The 26,748-nt window shown below is 59.3% G+C and overlaps 2 protein-coding genes across 10 annotated transcripts in view; one reads left to right on the top strand and one right to left on the bottom strand.

Annotated features, from left to right (window-relative positions):
- Nucleotides 1-473: 473 nt before the first annotated feature.
- Nucleotides 474-18,923, top strand: KCNAB2 (potassium voltage-gated channel subfamily A regulatory beta subunit 2). Of its 5 annotated transcripts, none has more exons than XM_021534261.2 (16): nt 474-534; nt 5,921-6,039; nt 6,412-6,453; nt 14,234-14,277; nt 14,645-14,682; nt 14,855-14,934; nt 15,392-15,436; nt 15,597-15,641; nt 15,724-15,767; nt 15,893-15,979; nt 17,111-17,196; nt 17,412-17,532; nt 17,644-17,738; nt 17,929-18,049; nt 18,130-18,218; nt 18,527-18,923. In XM_021534261.2, the coding sequence occupies exons 2-16, from the start codon at nt 5,963-5,965 to the stop codon at nt 18,614-18,616; spliced, it is 1,104 nt and encodes a 367-aa protein (XP_021389936.1). In that variant the 5' UTR covers nt 474-534; nt 5,921-5,962; the 3' UTR covers nt 18,617-18,923. The 5 variants fall into 5 exon arrangements, with proteins under 5 accessions (XP_021389936.1, XP_021389938.1, XP_021389940.1 ...); XM_021534263.3 differs by lacking the exon at nt 474-534 and adding an exon at nt 2,454-2,808; XM_021534265.3 differs by lacking the exons at nt 474-534; nt 5,921-6,039; nt 6,412-6,453 and adding exons at nt 9,768-10,003; nt 16,263-16,307.
- The window catches only part of CHD5 (chromodomain helicase DNA binding protein 5), a 32,663-nt gene continuing 18,330 nt past the window's right edge, over nt 12,416-26,748 (bottom strand). For 2 of the 5 annotated variants that reach the window (XM_021534255.2, XM_021534253.2), the window contains exons 28-41: nt 26,481-26,569; nt 26,161-26,294; nt 25,811-25,955; nt 25,467-25,626; nt 25,262-25,341; nt 25,016-25,142; nt 24,592-24,699; nt 24,175-24,312; nt 23,832-23,940; nt 23,518-23,650; nt 23,132-23,327; nt 22,796-22,956; nt 22,588-22,702; nt 21,546-22,208 (exon numbers count right to left, since the gene is read on the bottom strand). In XM_021534255.2, coding sequence (XP_021389930.1) covers nt 21,889-22,208; nt 22,588-22,702; nt 22,796-22,956; nt 23,132-23,327; nt 23,518-23,650; nt 23,832-23,940; nt 24,175-24,312; nt 24,592-24,699; nt 25,016-25,142; nt 25,262-25,341; nt 25,467-25,626; nt 25,811-25,955; nt 26,161-26,294; nt 26,481-26,569 — 2,015 coding nt within the window. In that variant the 3' untranslated portion in view covers nt 21,546-21,888. Of the gene's footprint in view, nt 12,455-21,545; nt 22,209-22,426; nt 22,478-22,587; nt 22,703-22,795; nt 22,957-23,131; nt 23,328-23,517; nt 23,651-23,831; nt 23,941-24,174; nt 24,313-24,591; nt 24,700-25,015; nt 25,143-25,261; nt 25,342-25,466; nt 25,627-25,810; nt 25,956-26,160; nt 26,295-26,480; nt 26,570-26,748 lie in introns of those variants that run through there. The other 3 variants (XM_021534257.2, XM_021534258.3, XM_021534256.2) reach the window with 3 other exon arrangements.

Here is a 26,748-nt window from a genome sequence, read left to right on the forward strand (position 1 = left end):
GGACAGGAGCCAGCTCCGTCCCTCAGCGCCCGCGCCCCCCCGCTCGCTCACCGCGCCCCGACGCCATCTTCCTGGGCCCAACCAACCGCGCGCCGGCCCGAGGGGGGGGATGGACGCGCTGCCGCCGCTCGCCGCCCCGCCGTCCACCTCTCGGGCCCCATCGCCGGGGGAAAGCAGAGACAGTCATTAGTGAGACGGTCCCGGAGCGACTCTGCACCGGCGCGGGATTCGGCGGCAGCACGGAAGCGACGGCGGCAGCGGCGGCCTCCCCCTTTCAGAGCGGGTGGTCGCGCCCGGCTCAGCATCGGGTTACTAGGGCGATGGTGCCGCACCGCGCGGGGTGGGTCCTTGCGCTGGGCCCGGCCGGCTCCGCAGCCAATGGGAACGGCGCAGCGCCCTCTGCATTTGCATGCGGCGCGAGAGGCGGGCGGCGCGGCCAATGGGCGGCGGGAGGGGCGGGGCCAGGCGCGGCGGGGCGGGGCCGCCCCCACGAGGGCGGGCGGCGGAGCGGCGGGAGCGGCGGACGCGGGGCAGGTGCGGGGGCGCGGGGGCGCGGGCCCGGGGCCGGGCGATGGATGCCGGGGGCGGTGGAACCGGGCAGGGCCACGGGCAGGGCCACGGGCGAGGCCACGCCGCGGCATGCCCCTCCCGACGCTCCCTGGTGCGGAGAGAGGGGCCCTCGCCCCGCCGCCTGCTCTCGGCCCTGTGGGACCCTGGGCTGTGCGGGGACCGGGAGGGGTTGGCTGTCCCTTCGTTCCCGCAGCGAGGCGAGGCGGACACTGTGAGGCTCCGGTGGCCTGCGGCCTGTCACCGTACACCGGGAGAGGCAGGGCAGGAGCCCCGGTGACACGGTGTGAGCCGCCGGCAAAGCCCTAGTGACAGAGGGTGGGAATATTAGATTTTCCTTGAGCCTATTGCGCACAGTGTGTCAAACGTTCCTTCAGCGGTTCCTTCAGCTTCCTTCAGTTTGCTGCCGTTTCTTAGTCCGTTTCTTGTCTCACTTTGCTGCGGTGACTGGAGGGCTGTGGATGGAGGGAGCCCTGAACCCTGCGGCTGGTCCCCAGTCCCCTTGCAGCCCAGGTGCTGCTTCACCATTTCTTCTGCCAGACCCGAAGCTTGTGAGCCTCTATCTCGCCAGCCTGCATTTTTATGGGGGCTGTTTTCCTTATGATGGGACCCCCATAGGCCCCCTGCCTGTTCAACCTACGGCCGGCACGGGACTGCTCACATGGGCACCGGAGGCTCTCGTCCAGGTGAGACGTGGTCTGTGCTGCTGGCAGGTGTTGGCAGGGCACCCAGCCTGCTTCCCAAAACCACGGGTTTCTCCCCCAAGCATTGCTGGGAGCCACGGCGCAGCAGTGGGTGAGTGCCAGAGCAGGCTGGGTGAGATGTATCCAGTCTCTGTCACATCCCCTATACAGGCCTGTTGCATATATGCAGTGATTTTCCAGCTGGTGAGCAGAAAATGCCTCTACATGGAGCTGCCAACGGCAGATTCAAGAGAGCTGCTGGTTTTATTCGTTATTACTGTTATTGTTTTGATGTGGAAGGTGGTGGCAGGGCCAGCTGTCACCTCCTGCTCATGGCCTGCGGGTCTGTGGGTCAGATGCATCACGGAGCAGGAGCAGATCAACTTGGCACATGGCTCCCACCATCTGTGGGGGTAGCAAAGCCACTAATGGGCTGGTGCTGGGAGCATCCCCAAACGGGACGGGGTTTATGGCCTTCCCTGCCTGTTCTGGCTGTGCCTGGAAGTGCTTGTGGCGTGGAAAGCGGGCAGCCTGCTGGGATCACCCACCCTGGCAGTGCTGAGTGGTCCCTGTCAGTGTCAGCATGGTTTGGAGCAGGCAGTGTGCTTATTGGCCCCGTCGCTGCCAGGACCGTGCTGAAATGGCAGAGGAAGTGCCAAGATGCTGCCGTGAATCTGAACAGGATTCAGCTGAGGGAGAAGAACGAGGTTTTCCTAATTTATAGCTGCCAGAGCACCACTGTGTGAGCAGCCTGTCCCAAACCCTGACCCCTTTTTGCTGGCTTGGCCTCTAGCTTTCCTGTTAGATCCAGCTGCATTGGTGTTGTTATCACTGCGGGATCACTGAGTCGCACTGCCACAGGGACCAGCCTGCTCCACTTACTGAGGTGGCACGCGCCAGGCTGGTCTTTTTGCCCAAGATAGCCAAAAAGCCAAAGGCACTGAGAAGGCGTGATGAGCACAAGGAGGATGGGTGGCCAGCGGCAGAACGCAGCAGCCGGGTGACCCTGGTGCTGGAGGCAACCCTGCAGCATCCCTGCCGACGCTGTATTTGATTATTTTAAGAGGAGCACACCCGGCGCGATGTGAGGCAGTGATGATGCAGCTCCTGCCCAGGCTCCCCGTGGCCCCGGACGAGCCTTCCCCCGCTTGAGCTGCGCAGGGGCGGCTGGTGGCAGCCGCTCGTTCGCCCACGCGCTGCCGGTGCCGGGCTGCGGCGCCGACACGGTTAAGGCACCGGCGGGATCGGGAGCCGGCTGCAGCCACCGGCGGAGCCAAACTTGCCGAGTCAGGATGTGAGAGCGGCGGGGACGGCTCTGCAGCATCCCTTAGGTGCTGTCGCATCCCGGGGCGCGGAGGGCTCGGCTTCCCCCTCCGCCGGACGCCTTTTCCCGGGGACGGAGCGGGAATGGGGTAGGAACCGCCATCCGCTGCGTTTGCCGCCGGCTGTAGCAGCTGCTCTGCCGCTTCCCGAGCTCCGCGGAGCCGGCAGCGGGGTTTGACTCGTTGCCTTGTGCCTCCCGACCGCGCATCGCCCTGCGTCCGAGCACCGGAGACAGGTAGGTGCGGTGCTGGGTGCCCGCGGGGCCGCGGCTCGGCTGGGCACGGCGGGGAGCCGGCAGTGTCACACAGCGGGGAGCTGGCAGTGTCACACAGCGGGGAACCGGCAGTGTCACACACCAGGGACCCGCGGGCAGCCCGGTGGACCCCGTTACTTTAGCTCGGTGTACGTGACGGCAAAGCCGGAATGAGCCCGGCCGACGCGTGTTTGGGGCTGTGTCATTGACTCGGGCAGCTGAGCAGCGCTCGGTGCCGGAGCTTCGGCGGTCACGGGCGACCTCACGTGTCGCAGCGGAGTCCCCAGCGCCCGCCCGCCGCGGTGTCGCGGTGATGCGCTGGGGACGGCGCGGGAGCCCACCCGGGCGGTCGGAGGCCCCTGGTGGGCTGGGAGATGCTGCGCCGCAACAGAGGCTCCCGGGCCAAAGGAAGGGGCAGGGCTGCTGCTCTGCGGATCCCTGCGGCGCCGGTGCAGCCGGGGGAGCGGGGGGGCACGGGACCAGCACGGGGCATGAGCACAGAGGTGACGGCAGGAGGTGACAGGAGGTGCCGAGGCGACAGGGGAGGGCAGCGTGAGTCATTGAGCTAAAGTCACCTTCCCCGTGGTGTGGAGGGGGGCATTTCGCTGTGCTGCAAGCACAGTGAAAAAAGGGGAGAAATATGGGGACAGGCACCTGGCGTGGGGAGATGCGACATTGCCTGCATCCCTCACCTGACTTGGGTGCCCAGGGCAAGGATCCATCAGAGCTCCCTGTCCCAGGACCTCACCCTTGGAGGATCAGGCTCACCAGAAGCAGCAGTTTCGTCCCTACATTTGCATTAATTCCTTGTCCAGTTTCACCCGCTCCTACTCTGATGGCAGCATGTCTGGCAGGCTGCAGTATGTAGGCCCCCCCCCCCCCCCCTCCGTGTTGGCCCAGCTCCCAGGGGCTTCCCAATCATAAACTATCCATGTCGCAGCATCCACACTCCTGTACCCCACTGTGCTGCCAGGGATAGGAATGAACCTTGGTGGAAGCACAAATCATGAGGGTGTCCTTCACCTGACTCCTGGGTGCATCCTGCAGAAGAAAACACTTTTCTTCCCTCTCAGGCCACTGCTGAAACTCCTGCAGTTGCAGACTCACAGCTGAGTTGTGCCGTGATGAAGTTGGAGGTGCAGGAGCAGTCTCAGGGAAGCACCAAGCTGCTGACACCAAGGATATTGGACTTTTGGTGGTGCCTTTGGCTCAGAGAGCTCAGAGGGATTAATTGGCCTCAAACGCTGAGACACTTTGGCTCCTCGGCGTGCAGAGCCCTGACCTGTGTGCCCGTGGTCCAGCTGTGCTTGCCAGCAAAGTCCCTCTAGCACTGCCAGAAACTTGCCAGCCACTGCACTTGGTCCCCACAGCATTGCTGAGAGGCAGCAGGGAAGGGGCATCAGGTTCTGCTGAAAATTGTGGAGATCTGCGCTCCTGGCACCACAGCCCCCTGGGATACAGGATCGACCAGTCCTGAGCCACGCAGCAGTCCGGGGTTGTGGCAGTGCAAGCAAGGACCTGCATGGCTGTGTGGGACACGGGGGCCCAGCTGTCCCCGCTGTGGGTGTCCCCCAGCTTCCATCAGCTTTGTTTTGCTGCCACTAACGAAGTGTCATTGGGCTCTTGAGCGGGCAGGACAGTGCCCGGCCGGTGGCGGCTGCTGAGCTGCGGTGCTGCGGGCAGCTGCCCACCGCCAGGCGAGGCCGTGCGAGCTGCGGGGCCAGCACTCCCAGCACCCGGGAGAAGCCCGGGGGTCACAAGGGCTTGGGAAGCCCAGCCGGGTCCTGGTTGTAGGGCTCGGCAGGGTCTGCTCCAGGCTCAGGTCAGTGCTGCGGGTTCAGGAGAGAGCAGCTCCCTCCTGACTTCTCCAAAATAAAACCGGCTCTACTGAGGCTCCTTGGGCTCCGGCTTCAGCGCGGCTGTGGCCAAAGGAGACACACTCCTGCAGCGCTCAGGAGGAGGGCGGTGGGGATCTGTGCCGGGGGCTGCAGCCCGGCCGGGAGCTGCGGTGGGCGGCTCCGCGGGGATGGGCTCGGCTGCCGCAGCTGCTGCCATTGGGCTGCGTGGGCTGCAGGGGCTGCGCCGGGATGCAGGCACGCCGGGCCGGGATGCCGGAGGGATGCAGGATGCGGGAGGGATGCAGGATGCTGGAACGCTATGCTGGGATTTAAGAGGGATGCAGGATGTGGACGCAGGGTGCAAGACTGCCCTGCTGGGATGCAGGCAGGATGCGATATGCAGGCACACCGTGCCGGGATGCAGGATGCAGGCACGCTGTGCCAGAATGCGGGAGGGATGCAGGATGCAGGCATGCTGTGCCAGGATGCAGGCGGGATGCGTGCCAGGACATGAGCACACTGTGTAAGGCCATGCTCCCACTGAGCCCAGGGCAGCCAGGAGCCCAGAGATCTCTCAGTCCCTATCTGGGAAACAGAGCAGCTTGTGATCTGCAGTATAAAGATGGCATCTCACTGGCCTAAAGAAAGAAGGGATAAATTTAAATCCCAGCCCCAGTTCTGTAGGGAAGTGTCATTGTTTTCTGTGATACTGGAAACTGCTGACAGTGTTGCAGGAGCAGGAGCACAGCTCCCGGGGACTCATGCTGGATGCCCCTGCCATGAGGATGGGGACAAGGAGGTCAGGGGTGCCTGGGGATGAGCCCTACTTTCCCTCAGAGCTCCCTCACCCCTGTGCACCCAGTCAGTCACATGTGGGCTGCAGGAAAAGCGAGACTGTTTTCCTTCCATCACTTTGTCCCTTTCAGAGGGACCCTCAGGGGCAGCTTCAGGGTTTTCAGAATGCTTTGTTTTTCAGGCCCATGTTTCCTCACGATTTCCTGAGGTCTCAAGACCACCAGAAGTCTGGAGAGAGCAGCTAGGCTGGGAAGTCAGAGGAACAGGGCTGGGGCGAGATGGTTTTGGGATCAGTGGGTCAGGGTGTGAGCCCCAGGGTCTGAGGCAGCCGAGCTACCGTGCCCACACTGCTGTCAATGCCACGTGCCCATCTGGCTCAAAATCTCCTGCAGCAGGAAGTGTCGTCATGCGCGTGCCCCAAAAAACTCATTTCTTCCTCTTTTCCTCTTCCCCTGTGGCAGGGGTGAGGCAGCAAGTGGCTCCGGGGAGCCCAGGCTGGCTCCATGTATCCCGAATCCACCACTGACTCCCCAGCGCGACTCTCGCTGCGGCAGACGGGCTCCCCAGGGATGATTTACAGGTAAGGATGCAGGGCAGTGCTGGGGGGACCCTGTGGGGCTTCAAACCCAAGCCTGTGGCAACCCAGAACCACTACACTCCCTGAAACTGCCCTGATACTCCTAAACTGCCCCAGCACGCTTTGTGCAAAGGCTTCCAAAAACCCCCACACAGCAGCAGCAGCAGCAGCGTTTTGGGTCACTGGTGCCTGTTCTGGGCATAGGGGGCACTTTCAGGGTCGTGCCAGTGCCTGCTGCAGTGAGCACTGTGCTGTGACATGGATGGGTGCCGCTGATCCTTCCCACAGCTGCTGACTCTGCCACTCACTCCCGCTCCTCCTTTCTAACGGGGTTTGTGGCATCTTTCTTCTCTCTCTCCCCTTTGCTGTCGGAAGCGCGAGATACGGGAGCCCCAAGCGCCAGCTCCAGTTCTACAGGTAACCAGGCCCCTTCCCCTCCCCAGAATCCCCCCAGCAAGCGGCCATGGCTCCTGCCCATGCCCAGATAATGCCAGCACAGCACTGCCCTGCCCAGTGTGCCAGGGTCCCTCCGTGTGTGGTGGGCATCACGTGTGGCATCGCCTCATCACCTGCTCGTGGGTTTGGAATTCAGTGTGGTGACCCTGGGGTGTGGCTGGCTGGGGGGGACTGTTCTCATGGGCTGTCCAAGCAGCAGAGTGTGGCCACATGGCTGTGGGGGACAGCCACTGTGGGGTGTGGGGCTCAGCTCAGCTTGTGGGGAGCATCCCATGCCAATCCTGTGCCTGGAGAAGCCCTTAGCTTTTCCCAAGTGCAGCTCTGGGAAACCAGCCAGCTGCTCCGTGGCTCCTGCTATTAGGAGCAGTCTCATTAAGTGGTTCAGGAGGCAACAGTCGTCCCCATCACCCTTTTACTGTCTGAAGTGAGGGCAGCACTTCCCCACACACTCTGCCAGCAGCTGCTCCAGGGCCACAGCAGCCCAGTGGAGTGGGACTGGGTCTGGCCTGGCTGCCATGGGGTGGGGGACTGGGGTCTGCCTCTCGACGGAGCTGTGACCTCCCTACTTCATCCCACACATGACGGGAGGCAGTAAGGTGGGCTGGCAATGAGGAGGTAAGGTGGGATGGCTCAGTGGCACTCACAGTGTCCGTCCCAGTGCTGCCACCAGCACTGCCGAGCCCCAGTTATGGGCAAGTTCTGGCTGCCGAACTGGTCTGAACCACTGGACACATCTGGTGCAAAAGGCTCCCAAGGCCAACAGCAGCTTGTCAGTAGGCTGCCTTCAGGCAGTAACCACCTGCGTTCATCTCCCAGTTCCGTTTCGGGGCTCCCTCCTGGTGGAGGCTGCCTTTCAGTCCTGGCACAGCCCAGCTCTGACTCCACTGCTGCAGGGACCGTAGAGAGCTGTGTCTGCCTCAGGGCACCGTCTCCGCTCCCTGATGGCCGCAGTGTCCAGCCGTCCCCACCGCCCTGTGTGCTGGTGACGGGGACCCGTCACCACAGGGCGAGGGGCAGGCGGTGCCAGCGTTCGTAAAGCAGCAGCAGCCCATCCCCGGGCTTTTAGTGAGGCTCCATGAATAATTTAACTCCCCTTCGCAAGGAAGAAAATCCCCTAATAGGGCTAATGGAGCGCGGCGAGAAGCCGGACGCTGGGGGCCAGGCGCAGCCGCCAAGTGCCTTGGACGCCAAGCTCCGACACTCCCCTAATGCAAAACAACGCGGCCACCGCGGCTCTTATATCTGCCCTGGGGCAGCCCGGCCGCCCAGAGCTGCGCTGCTGCTGAGCAGCTTCCCCGGCGCGGTGAGTCGGGGCTGGGCACGGTGGGCGATGAGCGGGGACGGGCACCGGCACGGGGCATCCGCTGCGGGCAGCCGGGAAGATTTTCCATGCAGGGTGACTTGGGATTTGATGGTTTAGGGTGGTTTTCTTTTGGACTTGGGGGTCTTCCTGGCTTTAAACAGGTTGGTGGCTGCCAGTTTTCCAGCTTGGTGAGCCAGGCTGGCCAGGTATCTCTCCGGGCAGCTGCCCTGCAAGTCACCCACTTGTTGTGGCCCTGATGCTGCTAACAGTGCTGTTATCCCACAGAGCCTGTGCTCTGTTCCCCATCCCTGCTCCTTCCTCGCAAAGCAGCTTCTCCTGCTTGGGCATGGCATAGCTCATCCTTGGCAGATCCTGCAGCCCTGCTGCCACTCATCCCAGGAGCACTGGGATTTCTGCTATCACCCACCACCTCCACTCTCTCTCCAGTTCTGTTCTGCCAAAAATCAGGGAAGTGTCAAGACAGGGCAGCTGGTGGATTCCCACCCCGTTCCTCAGAGCAGCCCAGATCAAACCCCCAGCTCTGCTTGCTGCAGCCGTTTGGCTGCAGCAGAGCAGCGGTGCAGCCAGCTCAGGTTTCTCCTTGCTGCTGTCAGGTGAGGGGATCCTACCAGGGCAAGGAGATCCCACTGGGAACAGGGAGATCCCACCAGGTGCCAATACCCAGCAGGAGCCACTGGCATTGCCCTAATTAATGCCACGAGCCACAGAGAAGGGCTGATGCTGGCAGTGCTGGGTCCAGTCTCCAGCTTTGAGGTGTGGCAGGAAGAGGCTGATGAACAGGATTCAGTTTGACTTTGCCACAACAGAGGGAAAGGTTTTCTTTCCATGTCTCCTGGCTTTCCCAAGGCCTTGCTACAAAGCAGGAGGAGCACAGAGTGGTCTCTGGCAGCACCAGATGTCAGAGGAGACCCCCAGGGTTTTGGTCATACCTGGCCAGCTGCTTCTCCATATCCTCTGGGCTTCCTTCTCCTTTCCTCTGGAGGTCACACCTCAGTGGCAGAGAGTCCTTCACTTTTGGCTCCTGCAGCTGTCAATTTGAGTTTCACAGGGAAAGAAAAAACCACCAGTGGGAGCCTGGCTGGAGCCTGATGCCGGTGTAGATGTGTCACAGTGCATCCCCAGTGGCCACTCTGGCACCAACACCAGTTTTGGCCCCAGTCCCTGCTCCCTGCAGACACTGGAAACAAGAGAAGTTACAGAGAGAGGCACAGAAATCGAGCAGGTGCCACCACCAGTGAGGTCCCAGGCACAGAGACCGGCAGGACTCGGGTGTGTGAGGAGCCCACCCTGCAGCAGGCTATTTTCGGCAGCCGCACCGGCTGGGAGGTCGCTGCCGCGGTGGTGGGGAAGGTGTTGGCTGGTGGCGCACATTGCGGCAGCGTGACGCAGGCACCGTGAGCACCCAGTGCCCACAGACCCTCTGCCGATGTCCACCCTTTCCAGGGAGCCCCACGGGGACCCCTTTCCCGTCCCAATTTTCCTTGCCCATTGGCACGCAGTGCCAGATTCTCACCAGCAGTACTTGTGCCGCTGCTCGCCATGCCTCAGCCAGCTCCTGGGACCCACTGTGTCCCTCGCAGAGATGCACACCAGTGCAGCCCAGACAGCGCAAGCTGGGAGCCAGCACAGCGGGGCACAGGCCACACTGCTGCATCGTGGCTTGGGGCAGCTGTGGCAGGCACTACTGCAGCCTCCGACACGGACTGTGCCACATCCCTGTCCTGCTGCTTCTCCCGTTGTGCTTCAGCTCTCACGCCAAGGCTTTGCTCCGCTGAAGAGACTGGCTTTGCTAGGGTCCCCACATGTCCTAGCAAGGGTGGGTGCCACCACTCTGGCATGGCAATGCAGGCAGGACTGTGCCCTGAGTGGCGAGGGAGCCCATGTTGTGCTTTCCCAGCTCTCTCCGTAGCACCACAGAGTGTTTGGCGGCGTGGCTGGCCGGCAGAGCCCACGCTCAGGTGGCAGGATGCTCTCCATGACCTACAGTGAGAGCCTGCGCAGCGTGGCCAGCCGGCCCAGCCCCGAGTGGGGGCTGCCCCCAGCCCCCCGGGCGGCCGACGGGCTGGAGCTGCGGCGGCTGCGGGATGTGCGGGCGGCGGCGCGGGCGAAGACTCTGGAGGAGTTCCTGCGGATGCACGGGCTCTCCCTGGCCGACAGTACCGCCCGCACCACTGGCATGAAGTACAGGTAAGGCAGCGCCGCGAGGGCCGAGGTGAGGGGATGACACGGGGGACGCTGCTTGGTGCTGCTTTGACACCTCGTCAGGAGAACGGCTCTCACCTAAGCTCACCTCGGCTCCCCTGTGCCGCGCCGAGGCTGCGAGGAGCCGATGCCCTTGGCACGGCGTGCGCCGGAGAGGCGGCGGTCGATCAGCGCCGTTAGCACTTTCCTACTTGGTGATCTGTGAGCTTCTCACTTGACATTCCTGTTTGCTGTTAGGGCATTTGCAGATGCAGACAGCCTCTGAGCTTTAAAGATTAGGCACCTGGAGCAAACAGCCGCCAAAGAGCTGTTTCTGCCTCAGAGGTGTAAATCTCCATCTGATGCAGGTAGATCTCTGCCTGACTGGAGAGGTACATCTTCACCTGACAGAGGTTCTTCTCCACCTGAGGGGTGTAAATCTTCACCTGACAGAGGTTCTTCTCCACCTGACGGGTGTAAATTTCCATCTGACTGGGGTACATCTCCACCTGCCGAGTGTGCATCTCCCCCTGGCTGATGGGTGTGCATCACAGAGCGGGTGCATAATTAATTTTGCATGTGGGTCCTGGTGCAAGGTGTATCAGGATTTCATCCAATGTCCTTGTCAGGAGGACACTCCAGGCAGCTGGAGAGGTGGCCACAGCCCCTTAGAGTGATGGGGCTGCCCTGCCCAATGCACCTCTCCCCTTGCATTGCAGGTGGGGCAATGGGGTGCAGGGCCAATCACCCCCAGTAACCCAGGTCAGGCTTTGGGAGGCAGCAGGGCTGAGGACAATGGCTGTTCTCCAGTGACAATATAGGGGTGCCCCTTGTCCCCCACTGCAGCAAAGCCCCCAGGAGCTGGCAGTGGGGGACAGTGCTGGCTCCTGCCGTGCTGCACTGTGCCGCGCCGCGGGTCAGGTTCCCCTCTGCTCGCAATGACCACGGTAACATTTACACAGTGGCAAGAGCCCATCTAATATTAATGGGGACATTATTTATTGATGGGAGCAGCTGGCAGAGACACCCCAAAGGTGCTCCTTCTTTGGTCATGTCCTTGCTGCCACCAAAATTTGTGGGGTTTCTCATCCTCTGTGGGCTGACAACTGCTGCCAGGTCCCCCCTGCACTGGAGCCGGCACTGCTGCTGGCAGGATTACCAGCTAAGGAGCTTTACGAGAGAGGGAAGCAGAAGAGATTACAAGATTTTTCATTAGGTTTGGGGCAAATGTGCATAATTTCCTGCAAGCCCCATCGCTGCATTTTGCTCCATCCTGAGGAGCACGGCAGGTGCTGGCAGCCGGCGCAGGACGGTGCTGTAGTGTGCTGACCTGTGTACTTGATTCGTCAGGAGGTGCTAGGCTGGAATTCGCCTCACTCGACTTCGCTTGCACTGGGAAAAATAGGGGGAATGTGCGGCTGGGGCTGTGGCGCCGAGGGCGACAACTTTAGCAAACATCTGGGCTCTGCCACCCGCGCTGTCGCCCAGCCGTGGGGCCGGCGATGCACACGCCTTGCTGCGAGAGGGTTTCGTTTCGGAGCCGTGCAGGAGAATCTGCCGCTATCACTCCGCATCCCCAGCCGGAGCGGGGCTGGGCCAGCAGCCGTACCCGCGGGGAGGATGCCCCACCACGGCCACTCCGGAGGGTACCGGCGGCGGCTCTGCCTCTCCTGCCCCCACCTGCCCGTGTGCCGCTCGCTCGCTTCCTGAGCTCATCAAATATTGAGGGCAGGAGGGCTGACGGGAGCGCTCCTCGCCCGCCGCCCCGCAGCCCCCCGCCGTCACGTTGGCGGCGCGGGAGGAGCTCCCCGCCTCGCCCGGGGCGCCGGCTAAATTTAGGCAACTGGCGCTGCTGCCCGCCGGAGCAGCATGCAGGTCTCCTTTGTGTGCTCCGAGCACAGCATCAAGAGCCGGAGCGCGGAGGACCGGCTGAACCGACAGAATGCCGGCAGCCCCAGCCTCGGCACCCGCGGCAAGTTCCGCGCCGTGGCCATGGTGGCCCGCAGCCTGGGGCAGCTCTCGGTGCAGAACGCCCCCTCCTCCAGCGACTCCAGCGTCAAGCAGCCGGGGATGAAATACCGGTAGGAAACGGGCGCTGCTGGGGCTTTCCCTGTTCCTCACTGCGATCGGGGCGCCGAGGGGGGGACTGGGCTCCGCTCTCCCCTTGTCTCCGTTTCGCGTCCGGTTCTGTCGGTTTCTCGTCGCTAAAAGTGCTGACCGTGCGCCTCCGTGCGCTTCCTCGCTCTTTGCTCCTGTCCCCTCAGGGCAGCTTTGATCCAACCGCGCGTAAAATCTTCAGCATGGGGGAGAGAAGGGACCCTAAAATTCAGAGTAGGATTAGTAGCATCCTCAGTGTCTGCCAAACCGGGCTGGCTGCCGAGCCGGGGGGGTCTGGGAGTCACGGTAGCGTTAATCCGGGCTGCCATGGCATCCTTTCGGTGCAGGAGAGTCAGTGTCCTGCAAAGTGAGAGCAGAACCATAAGCGGTTCTGGCTGCCCATGGTGGTTCTGGAAACGGGGTGGTGTGTGCATGTGGGGACCCCCCAAAGAGCACCCACAGGGCTCATACACCCCATGTCCTGGCTCTGGGGAAGAGCACTGAGGGCTTCTCCCATTGAGGCTGAGTGTGCACCTGGGTGTGGGGCTGGGGCTCTCCCCTGACTAGCATGGACCGCAGGACAGGGTAGGGCCCCCCCCAAATAAGCCTGCACGCCATGGTCCAGCGGCCGTGTGCCTCCGCTGCAGCCCAGATGTGCCAGCATTAGGCAACAAAGTGTGTAAGGCCAGCAGAGCCCTCAGGTGACCCTGGGTGTCATCCACCAGTGTCGTCCAAATCAGCCGAGCCCCCTTACCTGGGCACAGGGGAGGGGGCTGGTCCAGTTCTGTCCAGCTCTCAAACACCAAACCCTTGTGGTGGTAACAGCAGTACTGGGACAATGCACGGTGGCATCCTGAGGGCTCAGTGCTCCTGCCCACAGTCATGTCCTCATCCAGAGGAGGAGCATACCAGCAACACCCTCTCCCAGAAAACGGGTGATCAGCTCAGGAGTCCCCACTGGTGGCTGCTGGAGGGACAGTGGCACAGGGGGATGCTCCAAGCAAGTGGATGGGATAGGAAGGCCATAGCAGTGTAGGGGAATGCTTGGCCTTCCCAAGGTCTGCCAGTATCTCTATTTGGCAGCCTGTCAACACACTTTTGGGTTGGGAAGCCAAGAGTAGCAATGGTCACCTGCCTAGGGGAACCCCAGCAATGCTCTTGGAATGTCCAGGATGGGACAGGTGCTCTCCTCTCCACATGGCAACCCCCATCATGGGGGCTTGAGCCACCACTGGCCCATGGCCATGACCTCTCCCCACCACAAAATGCTCTAAAAACGCCACGGGACAGGGGGAGCGCTGGTGCCTCCAGATGCTGGGCGATAGGATGGCAGTGCAGAGCGATGCTGCCCTGACTCAGTGCAGCCCACGGTTGCCCGTGGCTGGGCCACAGCCACTCCCTGCCCGGCTGCCGGTGCCCGTGTCGGCGGTGCCGGCGGTGGCGGTGCCTCCGGTTGCTATGCGACACCCGCGCGGGCGAGCTGCCGCGGCTCACCTACACTTTATTTATTTTAACGCTCATTTCTTGAGCCTTTGTCATTTTTAACAAGTAACTGGCTCTCCATCACCACAGCGAAGGCGTCTGCCAGCCTGGCCCCCTTCCCGAAAGCTGTTCTCCAGTTCCTTGTGCCGGTCAGATTTTCTGGGGTGCTCCATTTCTCCGGGGTGTTGCTCTGCTCCTGAGCACCCTCGCCTGGTGCAAGCCCTGCTCTCCCCTGTGTGATGCAGACAACAGGCACAACTCATGCCATGTTTGGGATGCTTCAGTCCCAACCACCAGCATGTCAGCTCCTCTTTTGCCAGTCTCATTCCCCAGTGCCAGCAGCACGGACACCCCAGCCTCATCACAGGAAGCTACTTTAACGAGGTCACTGCTCTCCCAATAGCCCCACCGGGCACAGCATCACTGCGCAGTTGCAGGCAGTGCCACCACCAAGCTGCGGGATGCCCAGCCTGGGATGGCTCGTTAATCAGTTGAGAAGGGACTCTCATTGTGGAACCATCCCAGGTGGGGATGGAGACCAGGGACCACCACCACACCTCCCAGTCCTCGTGCCCAGTGTGTTTGGTGGCATGCAGGATGCATGAGACGGCGTTTTGAGGCTTTTTGGCACCTTTCCTAATGGTCTCTGTCTTCCAGGAACCTCGGGAAGTCTGGGCTGCGTGTGTCCTGCCTGGGTCTGGGTAAGTGCCAGGGTTTGCCACAGCCCCTATGCATCCCCTCAGTTCCGCAGCAGCTGCCGGCACTCCCCAGCCAGGGCAGCGCTCGCTTGCCCCAGTAATATTTGCGAAGGGAAGGAAAGGGTTTTCCTCAGCCCTGCGGCTGTTTTGAGTCACGGCCCAGAAATTGTCAAATTATTTTCTCTTTTTCTGACACGATAGGATGAGACTGGCCGTGCTGGGAGCACCACAGTGCACGCGGCAGGGCCAGCTGTGGCCACCACGTGCCAGGGCTGTGCTGAGGGAGCCAGCGTGGGTGGCCGGGGGCTTGAAGTGGCAGCGCTCGTTGCTCACCACATTCACCATGCACACACCTCTCTCTCCCCTGCAGGAACATGGGTGACTTTCGGAGGGCAGATCACAGATGAGGTAAGGCTGCACCCCTTCACCCTGTGTCTTCCCAGCCTTTCCTTGGTGAGTGGGGAGGGGATGGGGCCAGCACAGCCGTGGCTGTGCCCTGGGTGCACAGCAGCGCTCTGCGCACGCGCCCGTGCGCCGGCTCTTGGCCACCCCCTTCACCGACCCCGCTCTCTCCTCGCAGATGGCAGAGCAGCTGATGACTTTAGCTTATGACAACGGCATTAATCTCTTCGACACGGCAGAAGTCTACGCTGCTGGCAAGTAGGTACCCTGCTTTGGCAGCACCACAGGGGTCTCACCCTACACCCTGACGCCCACCAAATCACAGTGGCAATGGGAATATCCCAGGTTTGCCAGCTGCAAAGCAGCTTCCAGCATGGGGCTCTGAGCACTTGCTCATGGCAGCTGGTTCTGGCAGTCCCATGTTTCCTGTAGTGGCCTGTATCAGGTACAGCCATGCACCCTCCCAGCACAACTGTACCCAGGGCACACTGGCCCAGGGCATTGGCATGTGCCCATGCATTCACTTAAAATTAGCAAGCTCATGCACTGGGGGCAACTTGGCTCTGGGCGCTGCAGCCAAGGGGTAATCAGTGTCCCCACAGCCACTGCATTTGCCTCTTATTCTCCCGGGGTCTGGAGCCATCCCTGTTGGCTGTCATCACTCCCATGGCTGCAGCTGCCAGGTGACAATGGCTGATGTCCCTTTCCCTTGTAGGGCCGAGGTGGTGCTGGGGAACATCATCAAGAAGAAAGGGTGGAGGTAAGCCAGACGTCATCCCTATTTGGCAAGACCATGCCATAGTCCCATAGTCGTGGGCTGGGAAAAGCTGGTAGAGCAGCCTTGGGCAGGAGCGTGCCATCCAAGGCAGGGTGCACAAGGCTTTGTGGGTGCCACCACCAGTGATTCTCTCTCCCTGCAGACGGTCCAGCCTGGTCATCACCACCAAAATCTTCTGGGGAGGAAAGTAGGTAACACCCTCCCTCCAGCAGAGCAGCTGGCACGGGTCAGGCTCTCACCCAGGCTCTCACCCACCTTTCTTTTTCCAGGGCTGAGACAGAGAGGGGCCTGTCCCGAAAACACATCATAGAAGGTAGGGGTAGGGGTGAGGGCACTCGCCAGGCGCTGCTGGCCCCGGTGCCAGGCTGTGCCCCACTGTCTGCCTCAGTGCTGGCAGTATGGGGCTCAGCATGCCTGACAGCCCCATCCGTGCTGCAGGTCTGAAGGCATCTCTGGAGAGGCTGCAGCTAGAGTATGTGGATGTGGTGTTCGCCAACCGGCCCGACCCCAACACGCCGATGGAAGGTGGGTGTGCGCCACGGTGCCACGCTCCTCCCCGCCGCCTTTCATCGCCGTCACGGTTGGTTTGCGCCAGGCTTGTGTTTCAAGGGCATTTTCCCTCCCAAGCAGAATCCGCTCCTCTGCCACTACGGTTGGCCCGTGCCACAGTCACACTTCTGCCACCTCCTGCCCGGTGCCAGGACCCTCTCGGGCCACAGCGGGGAGGGTTGGTGGTGCAGTGGCAGGTCACTGCCCCTGTCCCAGCAGCAGTGACTCCACTTTCTCTAAATCTCTCTTTTATCACCAGGGGACCCATTTAGTTCCTCCAAGTCCAGGACTTTCATCGTAGAAGGTACTCCCTGCCCGCACTCTGCCCGCCAGCGGTGTTTCCTGGGGCAGAGCCCCCACTCCTCTGTGATCCCCCATCCTTGTTCCCCCCTTCTCAAGCAAACCCTGCCATGAGATGCAGAGGCAGCAGCAGCACAACACAGAAACCCCCCCTCGCCCTTCAGACTGTACTGCAGTTTAAAGGACAAAAAGCAGAGAGGCTCCCACCCACCAGGGTCCTGCCATGGGGCACCCTTGGCACATGCCAGGGTCTGCAGCAGGGTCCCTCCCCACCGGGGCAGCTATGAGCATGCTGGGGTGTGTGCCCCGGTGCCGGCCGGGTGAGCCTCGTGCCCCTTGCCCTCCCGCTGCTCGCCTTTGGCTGCAGGAGCACGCCTTGTCTTGGCCCAGCCCGCATGGCTCAGGCCTGGCTCCCCCCAAGACCCCTGAGTGGCTCACACAGGATTCAGGCTTCCCTCCATGGCTGTGTGCAGGCAATGCATCAGTCCCTCCCCCTGCAGCAGTGCCAGTGCTGGTAACCCCACAGGGCATGGGGGCACTGGCAGAAGCCTCAGGCTGCTGTCCATGCAGGGAGAGCCTGGCACGGTGTGAGCACGTCAGGTCGGCTGAGGTCCCTGGCACATCCCGAGTGGCTGCTCCCTCTCTCCCCATCCTGCTCTTCTGAAAGCATCCCCTGGACAGCACCCAGCTCCCACAGCAGCATTGGGTAGTGGGATGCTCGCCAGCCATCAGCGCGGTGCAAGCCCCCTGCTGCCAGTGCAGCCCCTGCTAAACCCCACCTGCCACTCTCTCCTTCCCTCCCGGCAGAGACAGTGCGAGCCATGACCCATGTCATCAACCAGGGGATGGCCATGTACTGGGGGACCTCACGCTGGAGCTCCATGGAGATCATGGTAGGGGCCCAGGGGACGGGGCGGCCACAGCAGAGCAGCCCCAGTGATGCTGCTGACGTTGATTTAATTGGACAGCAGCTGTTGCGAGCCAAGCGTGTGCAGATGCACTTAAGCCTTAATTATTTTTCGGGGTGGCCGCTCAGGACTTGGCTGGGGGGTTCGGCAGGGGGCTCGGGGGGAGCGGCAGGGCGCTGAGGGTCCTGTCTCTTCTGCAGGAGGCGTACTCGGTGGCCCGGCAGTTCAACCTGATTCCGCCCATCTGCGAGCAGGCCGAGTACCACATGTTCCAGCGGGAAAAGGTGGAGGTGCAGCTCCCTGAGCTCTTCCACAAGATAGGTATGACAGTGGGGATTCCTCCCCAGCTCCCCAAGCCCAGTGCTGCTGAGGCCAGGCCCCTGGGGGAGCTGAGAGCAGCGGTGTCATCCCCCTGTTCTGCTCTGTCCCCAGGTGTTGGAGCCATGACCTGGTCCCCACTGGCCTGTGGCATCGTCTCGGGGAAGTACGATGGGGGCATCCCCCCCTACTCCCGTGCGTCACTCAAGGTGAGCTGCACCAGGGCTGGGAAGGCACATGGGGATGGACAGAGCTGAGGGAGCAGGGCCAGGGGTCTTGCAAAGTCCCTAGGGGAACAGGAACTTCAGGAGCCACAACCTAGGGAGTCTGGGGATGCCCTGCCTGTGCAAGGTGCTGGTACACCCTGATCCCACCACAACGCCCCTTCCCACTCTCCAGGGATACCAGTGGCTGAAGGACAAGATCCTGAGTGAAGAGGGCCGGCGGCAGCAGGCAAAGCTGAAGGAGCTGCAGGCCATTGCTGAGCGCCTGGGCTGCACCCTCCCCCAGCTCGCCATCGGTAAGAGGGTGGGGGACAGCTGGGGGTGACACCAGGAATATCTGGGCCATGCTCAAGCTCTGCTCTCCCTCCTATCCCAGCCTGGTGCCTGCGCAATGAGGGTGTCAGCTCTGTCTTACTGGGGGCCTCCAATGCCGACCAGCTGATGGAGAATATTGGAGCAATACAGGTCAGTGCTCCCAGCAGGAGCAACATTTGTCCACAGCACTCATTGCAGTGCTGCACTGTGCGGGAAAAGAGGGTTGCAAACCCGGCTCCATGACAGGTTTTGCTTGTCACGAAGGCAAGAAGCAAAGACGAGGCTTTGCTGGGCAGAGGGGGCAGGGTTGGGCCTGACTCAGGCTCTCCCTAACTGGGTCACCCTGCCGGCAAGCTGGGGCTTGTGGCACAAACATGGTGTGGTGGAGGCGGTGAGCATCCTCCTGTGCACACTACGGTCACAATCCCAACTCCCAGCGTTGCCCTCATCCCCCGCAGGTCCTTCCAAAGCTGTCGTCTTCCATCGTCCACGAGATCGATAGCATCCTGGGCAACAAACCATACAGCAAGAAGGACTACAGATCCTAAGCGCGCCCGAGCGCTCTGCCCGCCGCGCAGCCCTCGCCGCCCGTTCGCTTGCTTAACGCTTTGTTGGAGCGAAGTGGAGAGTGTGGCTCGCACCATGAGCGCCGAGAGCCAGCGCTCCCGCCCGCGCTGCCCCGGACGTGGCTCCACGGCGCAGGGACGGCCGGCGGGAGGCGAGCCCCGGGCTGCCCGGCCGCCCTGCCCGCGGGACCCGATGCATGCGTGGCTCCTGCCTCCGCGTTGGCGGCGGGCGCGGGGCGCACGCGGGTGCTGTACGCCCACGAGGCCGACAACACGAAGCTGTTCCCCAGCCCTCGCCTCTGCCCTCTCCCACGGCACCGGCGCCGTGGGGCTGCGGTTCCCGGCGAGCACCCACTCCCGGGGAAGGGGTGGGTGGGATGGGGACAGGGAGGGAGTTCGCTGCGGAAAGAGCCTGGGATGCTCCGGGCGAGCACAAGGCTCTGCTGCGGGAGGGGACGGGCCAGGGGAGTGTGTGTGGGCAAGTGTGTGAGTGTCGGTGTGCGTGGACACACGCGGAGATGCAGGGACAGGCAGACACGCGTGGATTTGCAGACAGCAGCTGTGGAGGTGAACACAGCCCACAGGCACCTTCAGTTGTATCTGCACAAAGCTACCGAAAGCCTCTACACACGCACCCACGTACACCTGGTACAGGGGTGTCTGCAGACACACACAGAGTCACAAGTAAATACAGATGTAGCTCTACCTCCACTTCTATCCCTGACATCAGTCTCTGAGAGATCAATACCTATTTACATACATAGATATCTCTATGTAGATGTGTACACACACCTCTGAAAAATACATGTATAATGTATATATGCACACATAGACACATGTGCTTGTGTATATACAGACATACATGGTTCAGTTGATCCATATATGTAATATATAGATGTGCACATATCCATGTAAATATATTGCTATAGCAGCATCCATGTTTGTATGGATATATGCACACATGAAAATTACTGATATGTACTTAAATGTGTGTATATACAGATAGATGTATATATACAGATAGATGTGTAGATGTCTCTATATCCATACCCAGCTTTTTAACTATATACTCATGTCTATACTTCTATAAACATATGCCATATATACACATGGACACAGACATTTGTAATTTAGATACAGCTATAGCTACATATATACAGCTGTATGTCTAGCTATAGCTATATATATGGATACATGTCTGATAGAGAGATGATACATAAAGCTATAGAGAGAACAATATAGCTACATGCATCTCTTTTTAGCTGTCTGTGTACTCTGCAGAACAAACATTTTGCCTGTATCTATATATACGTATCCATATCCACATACATTTATATGCAGTTTCCTCTATCTGTGCACACATAAATACAAAAACTGTAAGTGCATGTGCAAACCCTCAGCTTTGTGCAGTGTGTGTGAGCTCTATGCACTTTGTGTGTGTGAACTGTGCACTCTGGGCATGTGTATGAGCTTTGCACTGTGTGTGGAAGCTCTCTGAACTCTGCTCACTGTGAGACCTCTGCACTGAGTTCTGCTCTCTGTGTGTGAGCTCTCTGGAGTGTGTGTGAGATCTATGCACTGAGCTCTGCACACTGTGAGAGGTCTGTGCACATTGTGAGATCTGTGCACTGAGCTCTGCACACTCCGAGAGCTCTGTGCACTGTGAAAACTCCACACTGTGTGTGTGAGCTCCATGCACAATGTGTGTGTATTTATCTGCTGTCTGGCCATGGCTGCACCTACAGCCCCACTATAAATGTGCATGTGTACACAGGGCAGGGGTGTCTCTTCTGACCCACTCATGACATCAAAGCTCCCCTCTGTCTATGGTTCAGAGTCAGTGTGCACACCTCCCACATCCACACCCCTACACCTTTAGGTACATGGATTTACCTGCAGCTAAACCTCTACAGCTTTACCTATACATGTACCTCTGTCTACAGAACTACATTGATGTTTGTGTGCAGACAGAAACATACATTCATATATATGTGTGAAATAACAAATACATATGTGTCTCTGTGTATATACACACACATGTACTATCTGTCTAGGATAGATATACACCTTTACCTGCATCTGCATTTATGTATAAATATATGAAAATTACAAGTACATGTCTGTCTGTGTACACATACACAAAGATCAATACACCTATATAGCCATACAGAGATACAGAGATGTGTAGATACACCTACACATGCATGTGTATGCATGAGCATATATTCAGATTAAAAACATACATCTATGTGTATTCTTACATGCATGTGTATATACATATATGTATGTGTATATATGTATATCTACATATATGTATTTACCTCTGTAAATATAGATATATACATCCATACCATGTATAGATCTATCCTATTTACATATATGTTATCTACCCATACCTGTGTCTACACACACACACACACTCACAAGTATATATGTACACAAACATCTATTAAAACCACAAATACATTATATAGACCTGTATAATATACAGGTGTGGATACACAGGTACACACCCACATAGCAGTACCTAAATCAGTATTTATAGCTGTGTATGCTCACCTAAAGATATATATGCACACATATAGATCTAAAACAGTTCTGTGTATGTCTACACATGTGGACATAGATCTACACATGCTGTATATGAAGAGGTACATGTGTGGGGGTGATGTAGACATGTGCACCATGCAGAGGTTACAGTATCTGTGTAGATACACACGATATTATCATGTCTGTCCGTGGCCATGTGTGCATGTCCCTGTGTCTCCATGTGCACATGTGTGTGTAGATGTGTGTGTCTGTGGACATGTGTGTGTCTGTGGACATGTGCAGAACAACAGGGGTACCAAGACCATGGCCAGGCCCCCCCCGAGGCTGCCCCACCATCCCTTCCCCTGCCAGACTCCACTGCGTCCTTCCCAAAGGATTTATTAAAACACAGAACAGAAACCGGGACACACAGAGCACGAAGCGGATGCAGGGGCGTTGCTTATGGCTGCCGGTGTCACCACGCTCGAGGCGTCCCCATCCCAGTTCCAGCTGTCCCCTCTGTCCCACCCACATCCCCTCCATCTGCCTGCCCCAAGCCCGGCACATGTGGACCCCCAGCCACACCACAGCAGTGCCAGGGATTCCAGCAGGGCAGCAACGGGCGTGGGCTCGCTCAAACACCACCAGGACGAAGAGACGGCCCTTAGGGGGAAGCTGGGGAGCACAGCCGGCTGGGACATGGCACCACTGGCCTCCACTCACCCCTACACCTGCCAACACAACCAGACAAACACCGCAACTCCAGCCCGCCCTCCCTCCCTCCCTCCCCTCAGCCCACCTTGCCCAGACAAACTCTTCAAGTCTTCAATAAGAAAGTGCAAAAAATGTACACGGACACAAACCCCCAGCCCCGCCGCTCCCACGGGGGCTGCAGCAGGCAAAGCACACTTGAAGCGGGAGCGGGACAGCGCGGCAGTGCCGGCAGCAGCTTGTCTTCCACACAGGCAATGCTGGCACAATTTCCCTGCCGACCTCTGGCAACAGCAGCTCGTGGCCAGGGACAGGGGCCTGTCCCCCAGGGCTGCTGTGAGAAGAGAGGAGGGCTGTCCATAAGCCAGATCTGGGCCCTCCCCACATGCCAAGCCCACCTGGGGGATCTGCTCCCACCTCCACTGAGGCAGAGGCCAGAGTCAGATACTGTAGGCACTGGGGGGACAGCCCAAAATGGAGCTTCCATTTAGCTCCCCACTCCTTCATGTTCCCCAGCAAACAGAGCCCAGAGGGAAGAAAGCACAGCCTTACCTCAGCTAGGAGTGGGAGCTGCAGGGGGAAATCATGGGAACTGCTAAATATCTGTGGTGACAGAGGAAACACCTTGCTCACAACTGTCCTTTGGCGGCACTCCTGGACCACCCAAATCCACCCTCTGAATTTCTCTGCCCCAGAGCAAAACCCCAACCTACCAGTCACATAGGGTCCCAGAGGCATCTGGCTGTAGTTGACAATCCCACCTGGCCCCGGACCACGGAAACTTGGCCCAAAATTGTTGTTGAAGATCGGAGCAGAGCCAAAGGAGCCCTGGGGAGGCAAGGAGGGAGAAAAGACATTGGCCTGTAGCCCTGACCTGACCATGACCCTGACAGTGAGGGCTCTGTGCCTGTCCCCACAGACCTGGGCAGCTGGATCCCCTCCACGGGTGGCCAGGCGGCTGAGGATGCTCCGCTCTGACATCTGCAGCCGGGCAGCCACAGGCGGGATGCGTGACAGCATGGAGGGCAAGCGTGTCACATCAGCCTTCATGTCACTCAGCAGCTCCTCAAGCTGGTTCAGCACTGCGAGTAAAGCAGAAGGTACTTGGAATGCCTGCCAGACCCAGCAAGCTGAGAGGAGCAGGCAGCTCCTGGCTGAGAGAACACAAGATGGGGACACCTGGCTTGGCTCCCCAGGTGAGGGTGGGGAACCCTTCCTAGCCTCAGAGCAGGCTCACCCAGCCCTGCAGGCACGCACCCTTGTGCAGGACAGCGTTGGCAGGCTTGTTCCCAGCCAGGGACTCTTTGGAGAGGTGCTGGTGGCTCTCAGCAAGGCACTCCACTTCTGCCAGCCGTGCGTTCAGTGCCATGGCCGGGTGACTGGGGTCTTGGGTCATGTTGAGGTACGCCGCCCTCCTCAGCTGCTCCTCGATCACCAGGGCCTGCTCCAGCAACTGGGAAGTGCAGGAGAGGAAAGATTAAGGACCAGACCCTGCCTCACTATAAACCAGTAAACCTCGGATCTCACAAAGTCCACTCCCCACTTCGTTCACAGAAGTTGCTGGCAAACTCCCCCCTGGCTTCAGGGTGCTGCTCTGGTCCTCCCACCGACAAGGACTCACCAGCCCTGGACCTGCCACTTGCCTTAAAACGCCGAGCAAGGAACTTGTTCTTCATCTCGAGGTAGTTCCCCTTGTGTATCTCTGACTTGAAGGGCTCGTTCAGGATCACATAGCGTGGGTCGTTCTGGATGTCCTGCCAGCGGGCATAGCCATGACTGGTAAGGGAGAAGTGTCAAGGGCAGAACCAGCCAGCCAACAGCCTGCCCACAACCCCACAGCGACACCGAGGCCCTAAACCCTCTCCCTACTCATCACTGCAGCACTAGCCCAGCTCCCACACCCCCAGAGAAGCCTCTCTCGCCTCGCTGCCTCCCGCTCTGCCAGGTCAAAGGGTACGTGACAATTCCTGCCAACAGCCAGTAGTCATGTCGGCGGTGCCAGATGTCGTAGATCTTGCCTGAGGACATGGCAGCCCTCTCCTCATTCTGCCACAGCGTGTGCAGCTCTGTGGAAGCAGAAGGGAGACAGCCTGGTCAGGCAGCTGGACTGCAGGTCAATGCACAGCATGCAGGCAGGGCGAGTGATGGAACCTCCCAGGACCACCCAGACCCAGGTCTGCTGCTGCCAGCAAAGCACCAGCCCATCCATGGCCCATCACAAGGGTCACATTCCTTGAACAGGTTCAGAGCCTCTGCAGCAGCTTTGCAGAACAGGCCAGCACCTCGTCTCTCACTCTTACCTGTGAAGCCACCATCAGCAATGTTGAACATGAATCTGAAGTTCATGTTTCTGTCATCCTTCTTTCCATCCTCCTCTTCCTCTTTGTCACCATTTTGCTGGGCATCGCTTGGTTCCTTCTCCTCCTCCTTGCCATCCTCTGCTTGGCAAACACAAGGAATTGGCCTAAATTGTGCTCCACCACTAGAGCCACTGGTGTCACCCCTGCCCCAATAACAGCCAGTCACTGCTGCAAAAGCCACCAACCCCTCCCAGCAGGTCCCATTAACACAGGCAGTGCCCACCCCAACAGGGTCTTGTGCTGGTGCTGATGGCATCTTTGCCACCACCCTGTGGGCACACTCTGTCACTGTGCCAGGCACTGGCCTCACTCTGGGAATTCTTCCCACTCTTCTCTCTCCAAAGCCTCATGCCTCACCTGGTTTGACTTCTTTATCCTCCCCCTTCCCCTGGCTGCTGCTCAACTCCGCCTTCTCCAAAGGCTTTTCTTGCTCTTGAATCCCCTCGTCTGCAGGAGGGAACAGGCCTACAAGAAATGCTTGACATGGAAAATGCTCTGCAGGGAACAACCTACTTATCCAGACAGGCTTTCCCTTTTAGGGTAAAGTGACTATATTGTTTGTATGTTCAAGATGCTCAAAGAACTTCAAAGAGAACATTCTTCTGCACTTTATCAAATAAATGTATTTTGTTTCTACCTCTTCCTTGAGACATCTGAAGGAACAAATGTCCCCCAAAATGACCATTTCATGCAATTTACAACTTGTTTTTTCAGGAATTTCTGCAGGACTTTGTGACATTCAGGTTTCCCGTAGTGACACACAGAAGATACAGAGCCTCACCTTTCACCAGGGGCTCAGAAGAAGGCTCAGCCTTTTCACAGTCCTCTTGCTTCTCTTTCCTTGGCCTCTCCTTGCTGTCGCAGCTTTCCGGGTGCTCTTCACTCTCCACCTCAGCACTTGCAGGTACCTAAATGCCAAGCATCCATTCCAGATCAGCCTGGCCCTCCCTTCCCTAGAGAGTGCCCCAAGCTCCCAGGCAGAGCAGGGGAAACTTCCTGGAGGAGATGCTGAACAAAACCACCTCACCTGGCTGTCGGACACCTTTCTGGGCTTTTGTTCCACCGGGTCCTTTTCCTCATGGAACCCCAGTTGTGCTTCTGTTTTGTCTGTAGGAAGAGCAAAGCCAGGAAGCTGTTGAGCAGGGCCCAATGGGTAAAACACCTGCAAAACCTCCTGGTGCCTTGGTCCACTTCCCTCCCAAGCCAGACCCCAGCCACAACCCCCTGGATACCTGCAAGGGCCCCTGGTCCTGTGTGTGTGTGTGCTGGACTGGCCGGGACAGGCGTGTTGGGATCTGAAGACACAACCTCGATGGATCTCTTGCCCTCTGGGCCCTCAAGAAGCAGGTCTGGGGTGCTGTACTTCCCATTGACATGCTCAAACTCCTGAACCTGGGACAGACACACGTGGTCAGGTCAAACAGAGCAGGGACATTCCCAGCTGGTGCCACAGAGTCGGCGTGTCCAGGCTGCTCATACACAGAGTGACCAAGCAGCAGGACTGCTGCACCCACCCCATCAGGAAAAGCGTCCAGAACATTCTTGAAAAGGCCCATTCATAATTTTACTCACTCACCTTCTTCCTTACTAGTGACATGACCCCAATGCGAGTCAGCACATGCTGGCGAGACAGCCCTTCCCGGGGAACGCCGTCCGCAAAGGTTTCAGCGCCGTCGGCCCCAGGCTCACACAAATGTCTCATGAAGAGAGACACGTAGGCCCTGCAGGGAAGCCAGACTTCAGTCCTGGCCCATGACCTCCCTGCTCAACCCAGCATGCACATGTCCTGTCACCCACGGATGAGGAAAGTCTCACACCCAAGAAGGGAACAAGAGATGCCATCTCAATGAAACTGCCTCCCCAAAAAGAGCCTACAGTGAAGGGGTGCAGGCTGCCAGCCTTGCCTGCCTGCCAGGAGCTCTGTACCTGAACTCCTTCTCGCTCTTCCCTCGCAGATCCCGGACCAGCCAGTGGGAGTTGAAGGCGTCCTGGGGTGGCATTCCCCAGCGCATGATGGCATTCAGGAATGCCTTGCGCTGACGGGCGTTGAAGCCCAGAACCTGCAGGAAGCGAAGGCATTGCTGGGATCACAGAGTGGCCTCAGCAGCATGCAGCATCCTGGAGCCTCACAGCTGTGACAGGCATTGCTGGACCAAGACTGATGTCCCAGTGATTCAGCACAGAGGGATCCAGCCCTCAGGCAGCCCGGGAGCAACAGCACTGGCTGTGCTCTGGCTGAGGCTCACCTCGATGTTCCCCCCAACTCTTGCCAGCAAAGGAGGGAGAGGTTTGTCTCTGTCAGTCTTCAGCTGTCTCCGTGATTGTCTTCTGCCACCTAGAGCCAAGCAGCCTCAGTGATGGATGGGCCAGGCACCAAGGAAAGACACCTCATGTGCCTCAGGCTTCCTGCCCTCCCTCCTGATGGGATCGGAACCCACCACAGCACCTGCCCAGGCTGCAGGGTCCCTTCCAGCCACCACTCCCCAGGCCAGGACACTCCTCTGCCCTTCCCAG

The sequence above is a fragment of the Lonchura striata genome, chromosome 24 (genome assembly GCF_046129695.1).
Source record: "Lonchura striata isolate bLonStr1 chromosome 24, bLonStr1.mat, whole genome shotgun sequence".
NCBI classification, from domain to species: domain Eukaryota; kingdom Metazoa; phylum Chordata; class Aves; order Passeriformes; family Estrildidae; genus Lonchura; species Lonchura striata.